The sequence below is a fragment of the Cucumis melo genome, chromosome 3, assembly GCF_025177605.1.
Source record: "Cucumis melo cultivar AY chromosome 3, USDA_Cmelo_AY_1.0, whole genome shotgun sequence".
Taxonomy (NCBI): domain Eukaryota; kingdom Viridiplantae; phylum Streptophyta; class Magnoliopsida; order Cucurbitales; family Cucurbitaceae; genus Cucumis; species Cucumis melo.
In genome coordinates, this window is record NC_066859.1 from 20,885,526 (window position 1) to 20,909,785 (window position 24,260).

Consider the following 24,260-nt stretch of genomic DNA (forward strand, 5'->3'; position numbering starts at 1 on the left):
TTAATTATTACTTCATTATTATTAATGATCAAAGTTTACATTAGATAGTTAAAATAACCTACAATGTTAACCATCAAACTACCACTTCACATTTATTAAGTTTTAATAATAAAACTATATGTGATAATTAATTTTATTATATTTGTTATGTATCATTTTGAACCATAAGGGAATTTTTACGAAATAGCACATTTTTTATTTTACATTTTAAAAGTAGTACACTTTTGAAAAACTCCTAAGTTTGTTTTTCTCGGTCAATCTCGTCGAATTCGACACCGAGATTCTTCACAATTTTTAAAAGACTCTTTCAACATAATTTCTAGGTCCCTCTCGGTCGATTTAGGAAACTAGGTTGTGCATTTTTTGTTAATTTGAAAATAAAGAGGTTTATCAAATGACCAAAATATTTTTTGAAAGCCCAAACGTTACATATTCTTACAAAACACTAAACATTTGGTGTGCTCATTTAGCTAAGAAGTGAACGAGCTCGCTCCCAAATTCAAACTTGGACAACTCATCATCGAACTTAAATCTTCCAAGGTGAAGTACTTTTAAAAATTTTATAGTTTTAGTTTTTAGTTTAAAATCTTAGGTGGATGGGAAACATTGTAATTGGTGGTCTAATGCAGTAAAATGTACAAACATTGTTTTAAGTCAATGCATGTGGTATCCTTCAATGAATCTCAGCGATTTCATCAAATCCAGATCTATGCAGATGAAGAATCTCAGTCAAGATCTATGAAATTTCTGCAAGAATCGTTGAAGAAGTCACGAGATCGTTGTGTTTCACATGCATTTTGTGGGTAATCTCGGGATTGATTTCGCCCAAGATTTGGCTGAGATTACCCCATAGAGTACTTGTAAAACCTCTATCTCGTGCCATCCTGGGGTAATGTTGCCTGAGTTCAATTGGCATTTCATGTGGTTTCCGATCGAGATTGCCTCGAGATCACCCAAGCTTTAACACATAATACTTTAGATTTTTTTTCTATTATGTGCTTTTTTTGTTTTGCAAATACCTCTTGTAATCAAAATCAACTCCAAGGACTCTTTCCTTGCAAACTTAACTTGTTGTTTGCATCTGTCGAAGACCGTGTCAAGTAAAAAAATAAGTTAACACCTAAGTAGCTTCATATGTTTAGGAAAGCCGTCCTTGGACACTTCTTGGATGTAAAGTTAGTGTTCAATGGACCTTTATGTCATTATATTTTGTTGAAAGAGGTCAAGGAGAGACAAGATAACACAAATAGTTTTAAGTCACTAGGTGAGAAAGTCTCATTTGGGTAGGAGGATTTTGACATAATATTGGGGTAGAGGCATAAGCCCAGACGTGAGGTTTAGTTTGAACCAAACAAAATCTTTCGATTAAGAAGGTTATATTTGGGGGATTGGACAAACATGAATGGGTCTGATGGTGTGTTTGGATTATCTATGAAAAAAAATATTTTTCAAGAATACATTTTCTTTTAAACATTTTCTTGAAAATAAATTTAAAATTTAAACATTTAGGGTGTGTTTGGGGGGAAGGGTTGAGTTATGGAAGGGTTAGTATTATGATAAACCTAGTTTTATCATAACCCTTGTTTGGAGGAAGGGTTTAAAAACTTAGTCTTATAGAGGTGTTTGGAGAAAGGGTTATGAATAAGATGTGTTTGGGGGAAAAGTTATGTGGGTAGGTTTATGGGGATTTTATGATAAGATGTGTTTGGGGGAAGAGTTATGTGGGTTGGGTTATGAATGTATTTTTTTTAATAGTTTTTTTTTAATTCACATTGTACATATATGAAAGAAATTATTATTGCATTTTTTTTACGAAAGCGTCAAACCTCTCTTATTACAATTTTTTTTTCTATGTCTAATGTTATTAAACTAGTAAACACAGTTGACCAGTTTCAAAATAATTTGTTAACAAATTGTACTAATTTTATTCTAAGTCATTTTTTTACCAAATAGAAACTTTTTGTGATTTTTTATTTCTAAATCAAAAACCAAGCTCTCATTGGGTAGTATGATCCGTGTAGAACTTGGTAAATCTAAATTTATGTCTTGTTAACTGTTTTGGCTACCATGAAATATACAGTCTGAAAAAGCAACTTTAAGTAAAGAATCGAACAAAGTCCCTTTTGATGACTCGATTCTTCATGTGATGCGCCAGGACGTGCAAGAACATTACAACCATTTCCTCCACATCGACTGTCCATTAGAGTACTTTGGCAACATACTAGGTCTGACACGTGGATCATACGAAAGTATGATAGCTACCTAATTCTATGTCTAGTGTCATACAATGTATGTGTTAACCGCTTATTGTCGTTCATATGCCTCCAACGTTAGCAGTTACTGACGTTGAGAAACTGTAAATGCAGTTAGTATTGTAGCAATGTTTTGTGAGTCCATTGGAATGTAACCATTGTGAACGTGTATAATTAGAATGTTATTACACCTACAACGCATGTGTTACACATGAATAGTGATATACATTTTAAAAAAATGTAAACATACAGTGCAAAATGGAAACATATCTATAACTCTTGTAAAAATTCTATTTGAAAAATGGTAATACTTATGATGGATGTGGATGATAAAAAAAATATTTACAACTCTTGCAAAAATCCTAATTTGAAATAAGTAATACTAAAAACAATTAGAAATATAAAAATAGTGTATACTATGTGGGTTGAATTAACCATGTCAATTATTGAACTCACATCGCTTACATCAAAATTGTACTAAAAAGAATTATTATGAACTTAGTGGTGGTTAACTTTGGAAACATATAAATAGTTTTAGACCTCTGTTTTGTAATGTGAAAAAAAAATGGTTAACTTAAGATGTGTTAAAATAACCATTGATAGTAGTTTGGAGAACTTTCTTAGCATGATTTGTAAGCATATTAGCGGGAGTATGATTTTTTTTTTTTTTTTGTATAAATGAACATAGTAATGGAAATGTAATGTGATAATTTTTTTAGTTCCAATTTTTTTGTCATTAAATTTGCGGGCATGGTTTTTATTGTAAACAAACATAGTCACTTTTGTAAAAAAATATATGGTTCCTAATTTTCTTCAACTAATGTGACAAGTATCTTTGCATGGCAAATAGTAATGAAATGCAATTTAAGTAGATTGTTAGAAACAAATGCGGATTTAAAGGTGTGAAAAAAAAAATTAGAGCGATGCAATTTTAGCGTCCATACAATAAAAGGATACTACAAATGTTCGTTTTACAGTGCAATAGCTAAATACAAGACCAAAAGAAGTCAAATTACAAAACCGATAGTTTGTTGGGAACAATTCAATTGAAATTACACTGTCTTAACTAACAAAATGAAACGACAAGAAAATAAAAAATATACTACAAATGGCTAATCCATAGTACCTCTTACAAGAGTATTATAAAGGCCGACGTCCTGCAAAAGAAAACGAAAATTAGGAAACAACACAGCAACGTGAGCACAGACTATTCTAAATGAGTCGAGTAATTGAAAAAAATAAAAAGAAACCATAAACAATAAGTACCGTGTATGTCGACGAATGTACCCAAAAATCAAAATAAAAATGAAGCTCGTTAATAGTAAGCATAAAAATGTAAATAGTTTTAGAAAAAAAAATAGCCTCAAAGAAAGAAATCTGTTCAATAATTTGAACCGAATTTCTAGTAGTAGAAACATCAATAAAAATAGCAGATCAACAAAACATCAATTGTCATAAGGATTGAAGACACAAAACAATCAATAAGGAATAGAAACAGCGGCTGAATTGATTTCCCAAAAGACCAGTCATTATACAGATATTGAAATAAACAAGTAAATGCAAGTGAATGGAAATTACAAAAATAGAGACAGCACAAGTTCAGAATGAACAGTCTCCAAAGAGGTACAATCCTCACCGAGACGAAAGAACAACCTCAATAGAAACTATTGTACATACAAACATAGAGATATAGCAAGCCAATATCGGTAAAACATAGCAAAATACAAACCTACACAAACAGGAAGCAAAAAGAAATTAAAATAATAGATCCCAACTTGCACAGAGAGTATGAAAATTTAAAATAACATATAAAAAAGCAAAAAAAAAAATTAAATATACTAAAAAAAATTAATTGAAATCAGAATCGTATACCTCATTATCGGCTTCGAAAATAAATAAAATTCAACCGAGAATTACCTACCATGCTTGAAAATCACCTATTACCATAGCAAGGAATGTGTAGCACCTGTCTTAACTCAGTGAAGGAAAACACCGATTGGCAAGGGAAAGACCTTGACAAAAGAGAAGTCGAGCGGCAAGGGGAATTCTAAGGGACATTAACGAAGGACTTGTATGTTCACCGAGAAGACTCATAGAACATGCAAGGCAACGTTTCGACAGCAAGGAATCATCCCAGTCGTTTAACAAAATCGAAAAGGGAAAACCAAAAAGTCTCGGAGGCAACGTCGTTGGAGCGAAGCCTTCAACAAAATGAATCACAGTTTCGAAGAGTGAAAGAGAATGTGGAACCAATTTAGAGATGGATTGTGAAGAGAATAGAAAGGGGTTTTAGATCCAAGAAAAGAAAATTTCGACGAGAAAATGAATGATAAAGCTCTCACAAACATACGAATTGGCCAAAAAAAATTTACATAGCGTGTATAAATGAGTTGAAGGAGAAAAAGGGAAGGGTTGAGGATAGGTTGAAAATGGTTTGTACAAGGACTCAAGGAAGGGGGAACACAGATTGAAGAGACAAAACACATGTTGAAGGGGAGAAAGAAAGAAGAAAATTCGGCAAGTTTGAGGAAGGAAGAATGGGGGGTTAAAGGGGTAAAATGGGTATTATGGAAACCCTAAAACTAGGGTTTCCATAAAATGAGGCCCAGACGTGGGGTTAGGGTTATCTAAACCTAACCCCATAGTGTTAATACTAAGCCTAAACAGGCCTTTACATGTTTGATTAGATATTTTTATAAGTGTTCACACATAATTTTGTTTGGTTTGTCATATACAAAAAATCTTTATACTTAAGTCAAAGGGCTGACAAGAACAATAACAAAATAGAAGGTTTACTTTGGATAAATGAATTTTTTTTATTTAAATTGATAAAATAGCAAAATCGAAAAATATGGAAAATAAGATTGTTGGAATAATGTCTTAAATGTCCCTACTAAGTGAAAAAAATTGAATCATAAATACAATTATTCAATAAACTACAAATACCCTATAATTAAAATCAAACTTCCAACACACAATTAACATCTATCAACACCAAAGCTCCAAATAATTTCTGCAGTCATTTCATATCTTCTTCAAATTGTGTGCATTCAGGGAGAAACGATTGGAGCTAGCTTCCAACTTTGTCCCCTTCAACCCTCCAAAGTCTTCATACATTTGGCGCAAATCAAGGAATTTTCTTTTTGTCAACTCCTCCGATCGAGACTCACATGTCGAACAACCCATTGCAAACCCCAAGAAGAACTACGACTAAAAAATAGCACACCCACGATGAAACTCACATGAAACTCGCTGGAAATGCCGCTCGACCCTTCTATCCTCTTGCCCGCAGCTAATCCTGTGAAAGCTGACTAAAACTGACACCAACAAACATCAAAACGTCAAAACCCGCTGCAAACTCATAACCAACTTCGAACATCGTCAAACGCTGCTCGAAAAATCAGTCGTCGCTTACATCAAAACTCCGATGTCTTCCTCTCCGTCGGCCGCACTTTTCTCCTCTCTTGTTTGCAAGAAAAACTTTCTCCCTCTCACTATGTTTGTCTCTTCTGTCGGCTACCCCCTCTCTCTCAATCTCATTCTTTTCTTTTCACAATAAAACCTAAAAGAAGAAGATTCAGATAATTGCAAAAATGTCATTGAGGCATAATTACAATTCTAAAATTTAAATTCAAATTGTTATTAAAAATATATATTATGATTATTTAATAAATTGTTTAAAATATAAAAAAACTGAAAAATCTTGTATTTATATTTGGCATTATTTTAAGGGAGGATCTAAAATTTAAATTCAAATTATTATTAAAAATATATATTATGTATTATTTAATAAATTTACCAAATTGTTTAAAATATAACAAGGTTGAAAATCTTGTATATATATTTGCCATTATCACAGAGGAGGTTGCCGTAATCTTGTCCAACAACAATTTAGTAGATTTAGTTAAGATTTATCAAATTTTAATGTTATTTTTTTTAGTTATTCAAATACACTGTGTTCGGAATATATGGATTATCTTATACTCAAGAGAATGATATTATATCTTGATGACCAAAATTTTGACCTTTGTGTGTGTCCTAAATCTGTTGTTTATAACATCATTCATACTCGATACATACTATGATGGAGAAATCTTAATTCTATTGGTTATTATAAAGTTCAATTAGTTAAACAACCGTGATTATGATTCAATGATATTATTTAGGAAATTGTTCTTATTCTTGGTTTTTTAACAAATCCATCTTAATGTTAAGTTTTTTGGATTGGAAAAATATATGATTATAGGGGCTCTTGCAAAAATAACAATTATAGTATCATAAATTAGGCCCACAACACATCATTTTTACATTTGCAAAAATACCAAAATTGAAACCCAGCCTAAAAGGATAAAAAGCCCTTTACAACTGAAGAATTACAGAGACCCAATTTTAATTGAAACCTAAAAATGCCAATACATTGGTAAAATAATTATAAAATTAATTTCTATGGTTAAGCATGCTTTAATAAAATTACAAAGAAGAATAAAGAAGATGAAACTTACGATGGTTGACATCTCTGTATCTACAAAGCTCTAAATTAGGGAACACCACCACTTGGGATTGAGATGGATTGTGGGAACCAAATTGGATTAAAGAAATTTTTCTTTACAAAGAAAAATTTTCAGAGAGAATTGGAGAGTGTTCACTTATTCGCAGAACTCACCTTCTGTTTTGTTACGCAAAAATTCTCACTTCTTCAGACGGAAGAAGTGGAAAGTTGAGAGAATAAATGAGAACGTGGAAATACCACCCACGTTCCTTATTAATTTAATAAATAAATATTAAATTAATATATATTAAAATAATTAGTTAATTAAATTAAATATTTAATTAATTTAATAATTAATTAAATCATATTTAATTAATATTTCATTTAAATCATATTTAAATGAATATCTCTCGCATAACCTATAGTTTTAATTTAATTAATTTAATTAAATCAAACTAAACTAGACTTTAATTAATTCTCCAATTAATTAATTTCTAAATTAAATATCTTATATTTAATTTAATCCAAAATTTGAATCATATTCAAATATAAATTTCTCTCATAACCTATAGTTTTAATATGTATCACACACATTAAATTTTAACCTAAAGTTTTAATATGAATCTAATTCTCTCGTAATTATCACATACACATTAAATTTTAACCTATAGTTTTAATATGTATCACATATACATTAAATATTTTATTCTCTCGTAATTTAATTTTGAATCATATCCAAAATTAAATTTATATAATAAAGTCTAATTAAAATATAAACTTTATATTATAATGTATCAATATGTAACGCTCCGAAAATTTAAGGTAAAATTTTCCTCGTTTTACGTAAAGTGCAAGTTGATATAATAATAATATAATATTAATTATATTATTATTATTAATATTTATTTTATTTGTTATAATATTAATATTATAATTATTATTATTAATTAATATTATAGAAATATTATTATTTCTAAAAAATATATAGAAATATTATTATAATTATTATTATTAATTAATATTATAGAAATATAATAGATTGTTATTTATTTAATATTAATATTATTAATATATTATTATTATTACTTTATTATTATTATTATTTATATTTAATATATATATTATTATATAATTTAAATTATTAATATTATATAATTATTAAGAATTATATATATATATATATAATAAATTTTTTTTAAAACAACCCTAATTCGCGCCTACCCCTTCGGCTTCTTCTTCTTCTTCTTCCTCCATCCTTCATCCGACGCCGCCGCCAGCTCTCCTCTTTCTTTCTCGCCCGTTCGCGTAGCCGCCTGGTCTCTGTCTCAATCCATTTCCGTCTCTGACTTCATCTCCGTCTCCATCTCTGTTGTTGCCGTCGTCGTCTCCGCTTCCGAAATCGAACAGCCGCCGCGACCCGTCCGTTTCGATCTCCTCTCGGGTTCAAACAGCCAAACGCCGTCGTGCATCCTCCGTCAGACCGTATCCACCGTCGCCCTCCGCCGCGTGGAAGTAGGGCAGTCGTCGGACAAGCTACGGGACACCCCCGTCGTCGAACGCCCGAAGCTGTCGATTGAATCTGCCCGTTTTCATCCAAACCCGACCCGGTTCCAAGCTGACCCGACCCGAGACCCATTTGCAGCCGAGCCACGAGCCACAAGCAAACCCAGCCGAGCCGCGAGCCACCAGCAGATCCAGCCGAGCCGCGAACCGCGAGTCGAGCCGCGAGCCGAGCCGCGAGCCGAACCAAGCCGAGCCGCGAGCCGAGTGAGCCGAGCCGAGTTATATTAATTCCCAAAGTAAATTTGAACATTTCAAATTACAACCAATATAAATAAATCTCATTACTCTTTATGAGCTAGGAAGAAGACCTAATGGACCTACAGATCAGAAGCTACAACGATATGAGATTAATTAGCTAAACTCATTAACCACATTAATCAATATTCGTTAACTGTGTGTACACTCCACTAAAGACTCACAGCTGAACTCTTCTCACTGTAGATATATTTTTGTGTCCATGGATATAGACCAATACCAGTAAGTTAGTCATTCACAAGTGTTCGTAACACCAGTTGGGTCAAATTACCGTTTTACCCCTAGGTTACTTCTAGTCCTTAAACACCAGTGTTCCTCTAATGAACAACATGTTTATGGTCCAACCACTAAACATAAACCTCTCTTGTGCCATCGAGAAGGTAGGGCCCTTTATTCAAGTCCCGGAGACACTATTTAAGGAAATATTTATCTACTTACCCTAAAGGTAGGAAGGAGTGAATTCCATCTTATGTGATTATGTTCCCAACTTCCCACTCGGTCTTGTCCCGAAAATGATAAGCATATTGAGTCGGCAATCTAGCCACTCTCACTCGTACAAATCAAAGGACAATTTCTTGCAAACAGAAGTTCATAATAGACTCAGGATTAAGACTAAGTTACCTACACTAGTAGAAAAAGGGTCTACAATGACAGTTAAATGCTGCCATTAAAGGTTTTCATGACAGTTTTTTGGAGTCATTGATGCGGCAGTCATGGAAAGTATTTTATGACAGTTGTAAAAAACTGTCACAAAATGTGGTTTTCATGACATATAATAAATGTCACGGATGAAACATTTTATGACAGATTATAACTGTCAATATTTAGTTTCGATGACAGTTAATAACTATCACAGTTTACATTTTATGACAGATTGTAACTATCATTATTAATTTTCGATGATAATTAATAACTATCATTGTTTATTTTTATGACAGCTTATAACTATCATAATTTACATTTTATGACGGAAGATAACAATCATTGTTAAGATTCTATGACTGATATTAAATGTCATTATTTATCATTTATTACACTTTTTAACTGTCATCATTTTACTTACCATGACTTTAATTAAATGTCAATAAAACTTTTTCGATGATAGTTTTATTTTTCAATTTAAATGTCATATTTCTGTTTTTAGTCACTGTTTTCAACATCCCTCTTTCTTTTTGAATCCTGTATTTCTTGTTGCCATGCCATTACACATACTATTACAAACATATGGAAAAATGGTGAACGCTTTTATAGATCCAACACACTTTGTAATATTATTTTAATTGTTGGTACAAATGTGTTTTGGTACCAACAAACTATTTAAATAACTACATTTAAACAAAAAACTTTCCTACCAAACCTACAAAAAAGCCTATACATCAATGAATTACGTAAATATGGCTTCATTGCTCCAATGGATTGTGGTAAAACGTAATAAGATAAGAGAAGGAAAAAAAATGATTCAACAAAACAACACATTCACCCAAATAAACACATCACATTCACTTCATGACGAACAACACACTTCAACAACATAGAGCACATACACACTTCAAGAATAATAACTTCTAAGCTTAGCTAAATTCATCCCACAAACTAAGATAAATTACATACACACTTCAACAACACTTTTTTATCAACAACACACTTCAACAACACTTTTTTATCAACAACACTTCATGATCAACAACACACTTGAACAACATAGAGCAAATACTTAGCTAAATTACATACACACTTCAAGTTCAACAACACACATCAATGGCTAAAAGTAAGAAAATTGATCGAACGATGCACTAGCACAAAGTACAAAAGGAGAGAAAACCAACCTATTGAATGAAAATGGATTATGAAGTGCTGGGATTTAGAAGAGGAGAGAGAAAACCTTATGAAATTTACTTTGTAATTTAATTGGGTATTAAATCGATTCTAGAATCTTATGAAATTGGAGATTGATATTATGTATTGGTTAAAAAGAAATGGATTAGAACCTGGGTACGCGAAAGATTCGGAGCTGCGCGGAAGAGGGTTTGGGGCTGCGCGATGACGGGTGGAAGAGGGTTACAGGTTGCGCTGATGGCTGATGGAAATTGGGGCTACGTACGGTGAAGGATGACCGGTGTTCGGCTAGGTATGCGGTAAAGGATGAGGCTGGGTCTAGTGAACGATTCGACTGGGTACGGTGAAGAATCGACTGGGTGCAGTAAAGATTCGGCAATGTGAGGTGAAGATTCGGCTGGGTGTAGTCGGGCGTCGGCTGAAACTGGGCTGGTTGGGCGTCGGCGGAAGCTGGGATGGTCGGGCGTCAGTGGAAGCAGGGTTGGTCGGCAGTCGGCGGAAGATTCAGCTGTCGCGCGTTGGTGGAAGAATGGAACCACGCCGGTTTAGGTTAGGGAAGGACGCGTGGAAGATGAAAAGTGAAAATGAAGACGAAGAAAAATTAGGGATTTGATGTGTTTTTTTAATAAAATTGGGTTTTTTATTTTAATAAATTATATTAAAAAAATCCTATACCCTTTTATGACACTAAATAACTATCACGAAAAACAATTTCTAAAAACGTCTTTTCCTGCCAAAAAAGCGCATTTTCACATATTATGACAATTGTTTCTCCTCTCCTCTCAATTTTTTTTTCTTTAGAAATGTCATGGAAAGTCACTTTTCTTGTAGTGCTAGGTCATCCTAATGAAATAGAAACACAACTAGTTAACGGAGTTACATCTAGTGATTACTATTTCGTGGTCCAGTCTTATGAAAACTCATTGCATAGAATACCCTCACTCGCATGTTGCATACATGAACGCATTGGATCAATGTGTTTGTATTAAATACAAAGTGAGCCGTATCCATAGTGTTAATAGGATAAGGTACCCAATTTTAACCTTATACTATAGACCCTTTAAGCTGATCTTGAACATTGATCCTCATATGTCTCTACATATTGTTCAAAACTCATCAAACAACTTAGGATGTTAGTTTATTAAGACAAAACTAATAATATAATCAATAACACTTATTGAAATTATAATAATAAAACATTAATAACAGTTAATTGATTATATTTACTATCTACGAGTTTTAGGACATAAAACCAAACACAACCCACATTTTAAAAATACGAAATTACGAAGCTACCCTTCAGTCATTTCAAATTTTTTTCTTCCCTTTACGTTTTAACTTTTCATTTTTTTTCAAAATTTAAGGTAATTATTGATACCAATATACATTCTTGATACACCTAATTTGTTTTGCTGATGTATTGCTCATACACTTTTTTTTACTCTATAATACTTCACTAATACATATTATTAGTTTGAAACACTTGATATGTTGTTGATACACTTGCTCAATTGTTGATACACTCAATCAATTAAATAGACTTGATGCACTAAGAACGATACACTTTATATATCGTTGATACACTTGTTATTGTCTGTTGATACACTTGATATATTTAATACACTTAATCACTTGCTAAACTTCATTAATACATATTATTAGTTTGATACACTTGATATATGGTTGATACAGTTGCTCGACTGTTGATATACTCAATCAATTAAATACACTTTGATGCACTAAGAATGATACACTTTATATATCGTTGATACACATGTTATTGTTTGATGATACATTTGATAGATTCAATACACTTAATCACTTGCCAAACTTCATTAATACATATTATTAGTTTGAAACACTTGATATGTTGTTGATACACTTGTTAAACTGTTGATACACTCAATCAATTAAGTACATCTGATGCACTAAGCATGATACACTTTATGTAATGTCGATACAGATGTTATGGTATCTTTACAATCTTAAGAACATGTTGAACATCATTACTGCCTATAGTCAACAAATTAAAACTGGAAGTTCAATACATGACTCAACCTGAGTTCCAGGTATGAATCAAGTTCACAAAAGAATCAAATGATGATATCACTCCATCAACCAAAACACAATTTGTTTTGTAATCCACGTAGCCATGTTGCTCATCCCATTGACCACTATGAAAAACAATTACTGCTAGTTTAATCATAACTACAATGAACTGCAACAATTTTGGAAAAATAAAAAATACGTAGTAAGTGTATTAGTCAACTAATACATATAATATCAGTATATCATACCACCGATATAAAAAACTGATACAAATTAAAAAAACAAAACAAAACCAGGCGTAACTAAATAAAACCTAATGGATTTACAAAGCCCCTTTCAGTAAAAGATATGAGGAACAAATAAAAGAACAAATAAAAGAACAAATAAAAGAGATGAGGAAGAACAAATCGTAGCCTTAATTTTAATAAATAATAAATATGAGCGATTCACAGAAAAAAGAAGGAAAAGATAATGATCAAACTTTCTTACCAATTTCGAACACCAACATACGTACATAAGTATAAGAAAGAATAATAGGGCTTTAAAAAAGGAAAATAAATACATACATAATTCTTGTATTCCTTGGAGAAAAAATGAGAAGAATGAGTGAAGAAAACTAGGAGAAGATGATAAAAAAAGAAGCAAACGAAGAGGGAGAAATCTAAAAGAATGAAACAAAAGAGAGAATAGAAGGACGATGGAGGAGAAATAGGCGAAGAGGAGAAACCGTGAAGAAGAACGGTGGAGAAGATCAGGAGAAGAAAATGAAGAAGAAACCATGAAGAAGAACGGTGGAGAAGATCAGGAGAAGAAAATGAAGAATGAAGGAGAACGATAAAAGAAAGAAACTGAAGAGGAAAAGAAAAAAAGTAGAGATTCAGAAAAGGGCAATTTCGGAATAATGAAAAAATTTAAACAAAAAATATCAACTAAAATTAAAAAGTTGTTATATTTGCAAAATTGAAAAGGTTAGTGCTAATATTGCTAAATAAGACTTTTATTGTACCACCCAATACGATTTTCCATTATTATATGAGTAAATAAATATTAATATTTGAATATGTGATGATGATATAGAACGAATAGCTTATCACACTATTTAAAAGCATAAATTACAATGTAATGTGAGCAACATATGCCATTTTGTCAAATACTATGGATCTAATAGGAAAAGAATAATATTGTCATGTAGTAAAACACTATAACTCTATAGAAAATCAACGCAATCAAACTTAGTCGATTTAATAAATAAATCAATTTTGTTAAATTAAGGAAAAAAAATAAATGAACATTAAAACAAACGATACAAATTTATACTTTCCTTATATTTTTCAAACAAATATTTTCAAGTTGGTTACTGACCATAAAAATATTTTTAACCATAAAAATATATTTAAGGAGCTCAGTGAAATATTTTGGATTAAATTAAAATTATTAATTTTTGTTAATAAATAAATAAATTTGGATATTATCAAAACAAATTAAAAATAATAACATATTTTCCTATATCAAATTAACTGGTTTTTCTAAAAAAATACCAAAACTAATAAATTTTTAATTTCAAATTTGCACATTTCTATCCAGTTTGTTAAAAAAATTAATAAATTAATAAATTTTAAATTGAAATTGTTATTATAAGTTTGTATTATATATTATTTAATTGTTTTATAAATATTTTAGAATAGAAGTTGTTAAATTTTATATTATAACAATTTTAATTTTAAATTTTAAATTCAAAATGTTATTAATAATTTATCTTTGCCATTATTTTAGGGATATTACGTAAGATTTGAATTCAAATTGAAGATTTTAGGGGAAGATATAAAATCTAAATTCAAATTGTTATTAAAAGTATGTATTATGTATTATTTAATAAATATTTTATAAATATTATGAAATATAAAGAATTCGAACCTATTGAATTTATATTTGTCATTATTTTAGGGGTTTTATCTAAAATTTGAATTCAAATCGCTATTAAACATATCTATTATGAATTATAGGCACAAATTGTTAATTAATTGATTTAAATCCTAAGAATCCGAAAATTTGGTAGAAATTACAGCTATATTTTTAAGGGATGGTCCAATTTTCTACGACAAGAAAATATCGTGTTTAGTTAAGATTTACCAAAAGTGAATGTTGTTTACAAAGACAATATATTCGTGATATGTGATATTCTGTCTCATTTTTTGACCTATCCACATACACTATATGTAATTGCTCTATATAAAGGGGTATAATTGGGTATAAAAAAGTCAAAAAAGTCTGTTGCCGACAGTTTTGTTATAAATCAAGAGATTTTCGAGATTTTCTTTTCTCGGTTTGTTATTTATTATTTTGCTACTTACACGGTTATCTCTAAGTCAAATTACCATAAAGGACTACTAAACACTATGACCTAATTTCATAAAGAAATACATATATTTTGATTCTTTAGAAAGAAACATATTTTGAAATTCATAGAGAACACAAGCAAGAAAAATTGTAAGTAGTCGCCTACGCATCAATCTAATTACGACAATCTAAATATAAGTAGCAACAATTAACCATGAATGATGAGTTAAATATCGTAAATTGGCATCTGCACAGATCCTCTCTTGAGTGCATTTTCCATTTAATATACATCATCAGCAAATCCATGGGATACATAAATTCAAATATTAGTAACGTAATATTTAAATAAAAATTTCATATTGGCCGTGAGGATGGAAAAAGGGAGCATTGTCATCTCGGAGAGAAGCATCGGGGATATCCTCGTAACCTTTCATAAATGGGATATTAAGAACCCGATCTAGGTATGCAAGCTCCTCATATGTAGGCTCAATTGCTTGTATACGGGCTTGAATTTGGGACCCAGAGACTTATGACTAAAATCACCTTTAACCCAAATGAGTAAGTTCAACTCCATCGCATCATGCAAAGTCCTATTGGCTATCTGCCCACTTATGGATGACACTATCTCGTACGCCCAAACTTAAATATGTTAAAAGAATGGTAACAAAAGAACAACAATCACAAAGCATATACTTAACCAAATCTAAAAAGCAAGGTTGGGTTACTAACCTAAAAGGCAAAGGGGAAGCCATATAGGCTATAGGACTTGGGGGACTTCTTGTTTGGGGGGTTTATTATTATGCATGGCCAACTTGTCCCTCAGTGCCCCTTTCAAGCTAGTTAGGGTCTTTATCCATATCAACTCACTTCAGTCGTAGCTCATGAAGTTCTCAAGGTCATGGATGAGGCCTAACATGGTCCAATACCTGTAATGTGTCCTCTCCTTCCCCATCATGGCCAATTCAATGAAATAGAAGAACGACATCTTTACAACATCCTCATCGCTCTCAAAATTTAGGGTTGGGTACTCTTTGTCCAACTCTAACCCATTCATGTTGGACTTATCACCCAGGTACAAGTGTCTTAACCTTCAAGCTTTATCCTCTTCAAACTAGATAGGACGTCTCAATTGACCTAAACCTCAACTTTGTGATTGTATCAAAATCCACCCACTCAAATGAGACTTTTTGGCTGAGTAATTTAAAAGAGATAACATCGTCCTGTTTGTCTTTCACCTCTCTTAAGAGGATGTAGTAACAAAGCGATCCATTGAACACTAGCTTCATATCCAGGAAATAACCAAATAGGGTTTTCCTAAACATGTATAGTTGCTCCAACGTAAGCTTCTTTTTTATGTTTGACACTATCTTTGTTAAGTACAAACAACATGTTAGGTTGGCCAAGAAAAAGTTCTTGGAGTTGATTTTGTGACAAGAGATATTTGCAAGAAAGAAAACACACACAACAAAGCAGAATTAGTATTCTGTGATGAATCTCAGGGGATTCTCGGTTGTGAACCGAACAAATTCACAATCTTTGTATCTATTTCAATCGATGAAAGTAAAACTTGCCTACAACCGAAGATGAATTTATCCTTTTAAACTACACATAGGTTCTAATCTATCTTGCTGTGAAACCACCCTTAATTGAGGAAAAATAATAAACAAAATATTAATTTCCTAAATTAGATACATAACTAAGGAAAGATATGTAAGACTTTTGGTGATTGGTGAAACAAATCTCCTTGATTTAAGGGATTTGATTTCTTAATTGAATGGCAGATTTGGTGGCCTAATTTGATGCCTCTTTTACTTATTTCGTGGTTGCTAATTTGGTGTTTGATGTTGGTGTGCTATGACTGATGATGTTTGGCCTTTTAGTCTAATTTTTTTTATTATTCTTCTTCAAGCTGGAGGTAGGTACGCACCAAACTCCAAGTTTGTTCCATAGAGAGCGAAAAGTGGTTTGTAAATAAATATGCAAGTTGTTCTGTGAGTGGACGTATCTAGTAGTGAGTAAGTCAAGGGCGACTTTTTCTCGAACAAAATGATAATCTATTTCAACATGTTTTGTTTAACATGAAAAACTAGACTAATAAAAATATGAAAAATAGTTAAGACTTGTATAATAAAGGTATGTGCATATCTCTAAGTAAAAATGGTATCCATGTTAGTTTCATAGTTGTATTTTTCATTGCTCTATATTCAACCTTGGAACTAGATCTTGACATCGTTGGTTGTTTCTTGGAAGACCAAGAAATTAAATTGGCGCCTAAGACACACATTCTTGTAGTACTCCTTGTTGTAGTTGGACAACCTGTCTAATCTACATATCTCATATAATGCATGTAAATTAGTAGGGTTGTTTCTATGAAAGGATATACTATGTGCTGGTGTTCCTTTACAGTAATGAAGTATTCTCTTCATTGCTTGAAGCTATTGGTACTATGGTTGTTAAAGGTGCTGACACACTTTATTTACGGCATGTACAATATCAGGTCGAGTCAATGTAAGGTACTGAAGTGAACCTACAAGGCTCCTATAATTTGATGGATCAACTAATTTAGTGTCTTTTTGGAGTTTTTGACATAGATGTAGACATTAGTGAGACAATGGATGAGGCATTGAGCATGCCAGCTTTATGTAGCACTTCTCTTGTGTATTTAGCTTAAGTTAAGTGCATTCCTTTACTAGTGGTTTGAGCTTTCACACCTAAGAAAAAATGTAATGCCCCTAAGTTCTTGAAAGGAAACTCAGTACTTAGTTGTGTCATAAGTTGAGACAAACAAAATGGGTTAGTTCCAGTTAATATTATGTCATCCACAACATATATGCAATAATAGATTCATTTAAAAAAAAAAAAAAAAAAGATGGATCAGCTTTACTACATATGAAACCATTAACCAAAATAAATTGAGATAATCTATCAACCCAAGCTCAAGGAGCTTGTTTTAAACCATATAATGATCTTTTTAGTTTGCACACATAATGAGGAAGTTTAAGATGTTTAAAACCTTGTGGTTGTTTCATGTACACTTCTTCTTTCAAAAATTCATGGAGAAACACGTTTTTGACATCCAACTGTCTTAATGGCCAATTGTGAGACACAGATAAAGCAATTATTAGTCGGACAGTGGTGTGTTTGATAACTAGACTGAAAGTTTCATTATAGTCTATCCCTTCAGTTTGAGAGTACCCTTGAGCTACTAATCTTGCTTTAAATCTTTTCACAGATTCATTTTCTTTGAGTTTAGTCTTGAATATCCACTTAGAACCTATGATGTTATTATTTTCTGGTATAAATGTGAGTTCCCACATTTGATTTACATTTAATGCCTCAATTTCTTCTTTCATGGATGTCTTCTAGTGAGGGATTTTAAATATTGCACTCTTGCAGTATTTTGGTTCATTTAGTTGGTTAGTAACCAAGTAAGAGCGGGACTTGTTTCTGCCCATTGAAGAGTATTAATGAGTTGTTTTACTTCTAGTCATCATGGGGTAATTGTTCTGTGTATTTGATTTCTGCAAGGAGAAATTTAAAGTGTCAGTGTGATTAATTGAAAGTTAAATGTACAAATTAGCTGCTAATATCTGGTAGGTGTGAGAATTGTACTTGTTCCCAGCTTCTCTGTTGGTGTGGTTCAATGCTTCTAATATTTGTGGAGTAGTACTATTAGCTTCTATTTTAGGTGTTTCAGCAATTGTTCTTTCAAAATGACTTGATCTCTACTACTTCAATTGAGCAAGTTTTGGCCTCTGACCTTTGAATGGTTGTGTCATTGGTACTTTTTTTAGATGTTTCATCAATTGTTGCTTGTGATATTTCAGCTTGGTTGGAGTATAAATGTTGATTCTAGTTTATCACATAAGGTTCCATGACTTTAATAGTTGGATTTTGCATAAGTTCATTATATTTATTTTGTTTTGTCTCGATTGCATTGTCCAATACTTGGCCTTTGTATTTGTTTGATTAGCAAATTTTCATTGGGGCACATCCAACAAACATGGTCACTCCGAGTTCTTGATTTGTGCCTAAAGTTATGCATAATACAAATTTTTTTGAAAGGAAAACTATCTTCATCAAAAACAACATGCCTTGATACATAAACTCTATTGTTAGTAGCTAGGAGCAAGACATCTGTAGCCTTTGTGTAGAGAACTATATCCTAAAAACATACATGGATGTGTTCGTTTAGAGAATTTATCCATAGTATAATTTCTCAAGTAAAGAAAGCACTTGCATCCAAATATTTTCGAGTTGTTGTAACTTGGTTTTCTATTATATAAGCATTCAAATGGTTTAATCATTCCTAAAATGCTAGATGGCATGCAGTTTATTAAAAAACGGCAGTTAGAAAAGCATCCACCCAATATTTAGTTGGAATACTAGATTGAAAGAGTAAACCTAGTCCAGTATATCAATAATATGTCTATGTTTTCTTTTAGCTACACTGTTTTGTGAGGTATATGTGAACATGACATTTGATGTTTCTCATTAAGATCTAATAGATTCTTTAGAATAGAAGCAATAAATTCACCTCCTCCGTCGGTATGAAAGATCTTAATCTTCCTTTCAAATTGATTTTCAACCCGTCTTTGAAACTTTGAAAAACAATCAACTAATTCAGATTTCTTCTTTAAAGGGTACATCCAAGTTTATCTAGAATAGTCATCTATAAAGCTCACATAATATTTATGTTGTTGATAAGATAAAACAGATGTTGGTCCCATAAGTCACAATGTATTTCATCTAAAGGAAACAAACAATGTTCATTTAATAGAAGGAAAAGACAGTTTGCAACTTTTACTCATTTGGAAACTAGAACAAATAGATTCAACTTTCCTTCCAACGAGTAATAAATATCATATTCTGATTACATAGGTTTTTAATTGAGGCTTCATTTAGGTGCCCCAATCTTTTGTACCCTACATTATAATCAACTTTATTTGAATTAGAAAAAGAAGTAAAGATAACAACTTGATCAGGATCTTCTAGCACATACAAACCTTCTCTTTTAGTTCTCCGTGCTATGATTTTCCCCTGTTTGTTCTTTATAACAAAGTCATTTGCAGAAAATGTTATTAAACAACCATTATCAGCTGTAAGTTTTCTTATTGACAATAAGTTTCTCCTTATTTTATGAACAACAAGAACATTTTTTTTAATTTTAAGGAGCTATTACTAAATTGAATTATTTCATTGCCTATATATGTCATTGTTAGCGTATCACCCTTTCCAACAAATAGTTTTTTCATTCCTTTATAAGGTTTTGCATTATAAATCATACTTGAGGAGTTGATTACATGTGAGCTAGCATTTGAGTCTGCATACAGCATGGGATCAATAGCTTCTTCCATTGTCATAGAAGTAAGTGCCTTCGATAATTCCTCAAGTTAAAAAGTATGATCAAATATGTTCCAGCATTTTAAGGCAATATGGTTAAATCTATCACATCTTTTGCGAGGATTTATATTACCTTGAGTGAATGTTGGATTTATATTCATCTTTGAATTAGTGCAGTTTTCTTATGGTTATTTTACATAGGTAGTTGGAGTTTGATTGGCTTGGAATTCTCTTCCTCATGGTGTGAAGATTCTTCCTCGTCCACAAGACCTTCCTCTTTGACTATAAAAAGCAAGGTTATGGTTGATGGCAACACTTCTTTCTTCAGCTTCCAAATTATTCATTTGCTCATGTACCTTCAATGCAAGAATAAATTTGTTAAATGTTGGATATGGCGCCTTTGCTAACATTGTTATCTTGAAGTGTTTATATTCATCGCCAAGTCCTCTTACTAGCATAAACACCTTGGTTAGATCATCAAGTGGCTTCTTCATTGCTACTAGTTTGTCACTTAGTATCTTAAAGCATTTGATATATTCTTCCATCGTTAACAATTCTTTTTTCAATGTGTGCAAAGATTCATTTGTATGGATTTTATTTTCTGTAGTGATTGAAAGTAACATCTCTTCCAAGGAATTCCACACTTGATGGGCATTCTCCAATCCTTCTAACATGATCAACACTTCTTTTAAGATATGATCCCTAGCAATCATGATGTTAGAAGTCCATTGGTGAGCCAGGTAGTGTAATATGGGTTTGAAGTGAGATTCCCATCCGCATCTTTGATCCTTTTCTCAGGATTTGAGTTCTCTATTAGATGTCATTCTAACCCAAGACTTCTTATCTGCAGCACAACATGTGACTTCCATGAGAGAAAATTGGATGTTGTCAACTTGAGTGAAACAAGGCTAGAACATTGATGGAATGATTGTATTGTGAGTATTGTTTTAGGCTTTTCCAAGAGTTCCGTAAGAATAGAAATCAACAAAGATTGATGCCAAGATTCTTCACTTATGTGTAGGTGAATTTGTCCTTTTAAACTACACATAATTTCTAACCTATCTTGATGTCAAACCACCATTAATTGGGGAAAATTAATAAACAAAATATTAATTTCCTAAATTAGATACATAACTAAGGAAAAATATGTAAGACTTTTGGTGATTGGTGAAACCAATCTCCTTGATTTAACCGATTTGACTTCTTGATTAAATGGCAGATTTGGTAGCCTGATTTGTTGCCTTTGTTACTAATTTTGTGGCTGCTAATTTGGTGTCTCATGTTGGTGTGCTATGAGTGATGATGTTTGGGCTTTTAGTTTGGTCTTCTTTACGAAGAACAACATGAATAAGCAATTGAATTCGAACAACATTACACCAGGATTATCCTACAAAATGCATGTGAAATGCATCAAATCTCGGAACTCCTTCATCAAATCTAGGGACAATTTCATAAATCTCGATCAAGATTCTTCATCTACATGAGCCAGATTGATGAAATCGTCGAGATTCATCGAATGAGACCACATCCAATAACTTAAAACTTAGTTCACATCCAACTAAATCAGGATACAAACTACAAAGTTTCCCATTCACTTAAGATTTCAAACTAAAAACTAAACTCTAAACTATGGAATCGTTCAAAGTAATTCACCTTAAGCGATTTGAGTTCGAGCATAGCTTCTTCAAATTTGGCCGAGGAAAAAAAATCAAAGAAATTCGTTCAATTTTGGAAGCAATCTCGTTTAGTTCTTGGCTGAAATAAGCATAGTTTTTAGGGTTTAAAGTTTTTTGAGAATATCTAACGTTTGGGCTTTCATGGTATTTTGGTCATTTGACACAATACACAATCTCGATGTCGTGCTCAGTCAAGATGGACTGAAAAATCACGTCAAACAAGTTTTTTAAGCATCTCAGACCAATGTTGCCCGAGTTCAATTGGTAAATTATGTTGTTCTCGATCGAAATTACTTGAGATTCCTCCAAGTTTTAACGCCGAATATTGATTGTGCTTTGTTGTGTTTTGCAAACTTTGGACTTTAGAATAATTTTTCTTCCAAGCTTTTGTTCCTTGGGAGCATCAACAAGACAAACCTTAAAAAAATGGAGATTTAAACTAATCCTACGTTATATTTGTGTTAGCTATTAAATCAAGTGTCTATCAAACAAGTCAACCAACAACCACCTCAATTTTTATTCTCAAATTTTGCTATAAATTTAGCTTAATCACAATAAAGTTATTAATATATGATGGAGACTCATCAAGACAAGATGAGACCAAGGAAGATTTTGAAGAGATGGAATGAAAGATTTTGAAGAGATAAAAAAAGATTACCACAATGATAGCAAAAAGAACTAAGATGGCGTGGGATGTATCTTTGGATTAGAAACGAAGTTGAAAAGATGGCATATAATTAATGATAATTAAGTGATATTTCTTCAATTTTGGGAGCAAACTCCTTGTTTTGATCATTTGATAAATCAATTTATTTAGGGAATTTGGTTATTTGATAAGTTACTTTATTTTAAGTTATAAAAGATGTACAATCTCGATAACGAACTCAACCAAAAGGGACCAAGAAATCATAATGTCGAGATCAACCAAGGAGTTTTCGGGAGTGTTCTACTTAGTGTAGAGGTAGAAGTGCGATACTATTGTCAATTTTCCAACCTAGAGTCATTTAACTATGAATAAAAAATTAAAATAACAAACCAGGAAAGGAAAGGAAATTAGCACAAGGTGCTAGCCTCCTTGTCTGTGTTTTTGAGTCTTTTGATTTTATCCTTTTCCTTTAGAAATTCGAGTTGTCCAACTCTGCTAAGGAGAATTTTGTACGGATGATCTAAAATCATGTAATTATGCTTAACCCAGTGAAACTCATAGCTTAAGCTTTTGAGTTATGCTCATCAACTAACATAACCAAAAGAAGTACTAAACAGTTCTTCATCTTCTCCTCCTCTTTGCTTTAATGTCGGTAGACAGTGTAATTAAAACTTTGAAATTAAACTCGTTCAGTCGGTGGAGGATTAGGTCATTTACAAGTCTGGAATAATCAAATCGTCGCATTCGAGAACAAACCAAAAATCTTCCAATATACCAACGCTCTAACCCCATCAAGTAGACCAAGTCTTTGCTCAAATTTATAAAATTCTCAACCACACCGCAGCCCTCCTACATCCAAAATTCATAATCTAACGTTTCTTCAAATCATAAACATTCGACTCGTTTCTGACAAAATTTAGCTTTGTTGCATGTTCATAATCTTTTTACAGTCACAAACGAAAATGCACCAAACATTAGTTATCCAACGTTTCTAGACTATAAAAACCCGAAGAAGAACGAAACAAATTGAACGAAAAAAAATAAGAAGATCATATCATGATTCGAGTAATATTTCAATTACTGAACAACAGAGACTAGGGTACAAAAAATTTATCAACGCTAAGAAAGAAAAAAACAGATCTAAAGCCAAGATCTACAATCCTCCATTCGATTAATCTACAACCTAACCTCCGAAACCATACAAAGTCCTTCCCTGCCTTTTCAAAGCATAAACCACATCCATGGCAGTCACCGTCTTCCTCCTAGCGTGCTCAGTGTAAGTCACAGCATCACGAATAACATTCTCGAGGAAGATCTTTAAAACACCTCTGGTTTCTTCATAAATCAAACCGCTGATTCGCTTCACACCGCCACGACGAGCCAAACGGCGAATTGCAGGCTTTGTAATACCTTGAATGTTATCTCTCAAGACTTTCCGATGACGCTTGGCTCCTCCTTTCCCCAAACCCTTACCTCCCTTGCCACGGCCAGACATTGTCAGAGCTTGATTGTGAAGAGTATGGTATACGATTAATCAGAAATTTTGAAATTGGTGAGAAATGAGAGTGGTCGGGTTGAATTTATAGTGGAGTCAAATCTCTAATTGGATGCGCGGCTTTTGAAGGTGTTTTGAGGGGGAAGCATATTGTTCGTTGGATTTGAGATGAATCGACGGTGTCAAAGCTCAATCCGCGTGAACATATAGCGGATTGTGCTTTTTAATTTGATGAAATTTGTGGCGCTAGGCGGCGCCATTTGCCTAAATTTGTGGACCAAATTGCAATTAAAAGCCCATAACTAGTCAATTTTTTGGT

At 32.4% G+C, this 24,260-nt stretch overlaps 1 protein-coding gene across 1 annotated transcript; it reads right to left on the reverse strand.

Annotated features, from left to right (window-relative positions):
* Positions 1 to 23,472: 23,472 nt before the first annotated feature.
* On the reverse strand, positions 23,473 to 24,028 carry LOC103496608 (histone H4). The gene has a single exon (XM_008458542.3). It carries the CDS (start codon positions 23,939 to 23,941, stop codon positions 23,630 to 23,632), a length of 312 nt encoding a protein of 103 aa, XP_008456764.1. The 5' UTR covers positions 23,942 to 24,028; the 3' UTR covers positions 23,473 to 23,629.
* Between the last annotated feature and the right edge of the window lie 232 nt (positions 24,029 to 24,260).

What these genes read in the sequence shown, in the direction of transcription:
- LOC103496608 (XM_008458542.3), bottom strand. Translation starts at nt 23,941, where the DNA reads ATGTCTGGCCGTGGCAAGGGAGGTAAGGGTTTGGGGAAAGGAGGAGCC.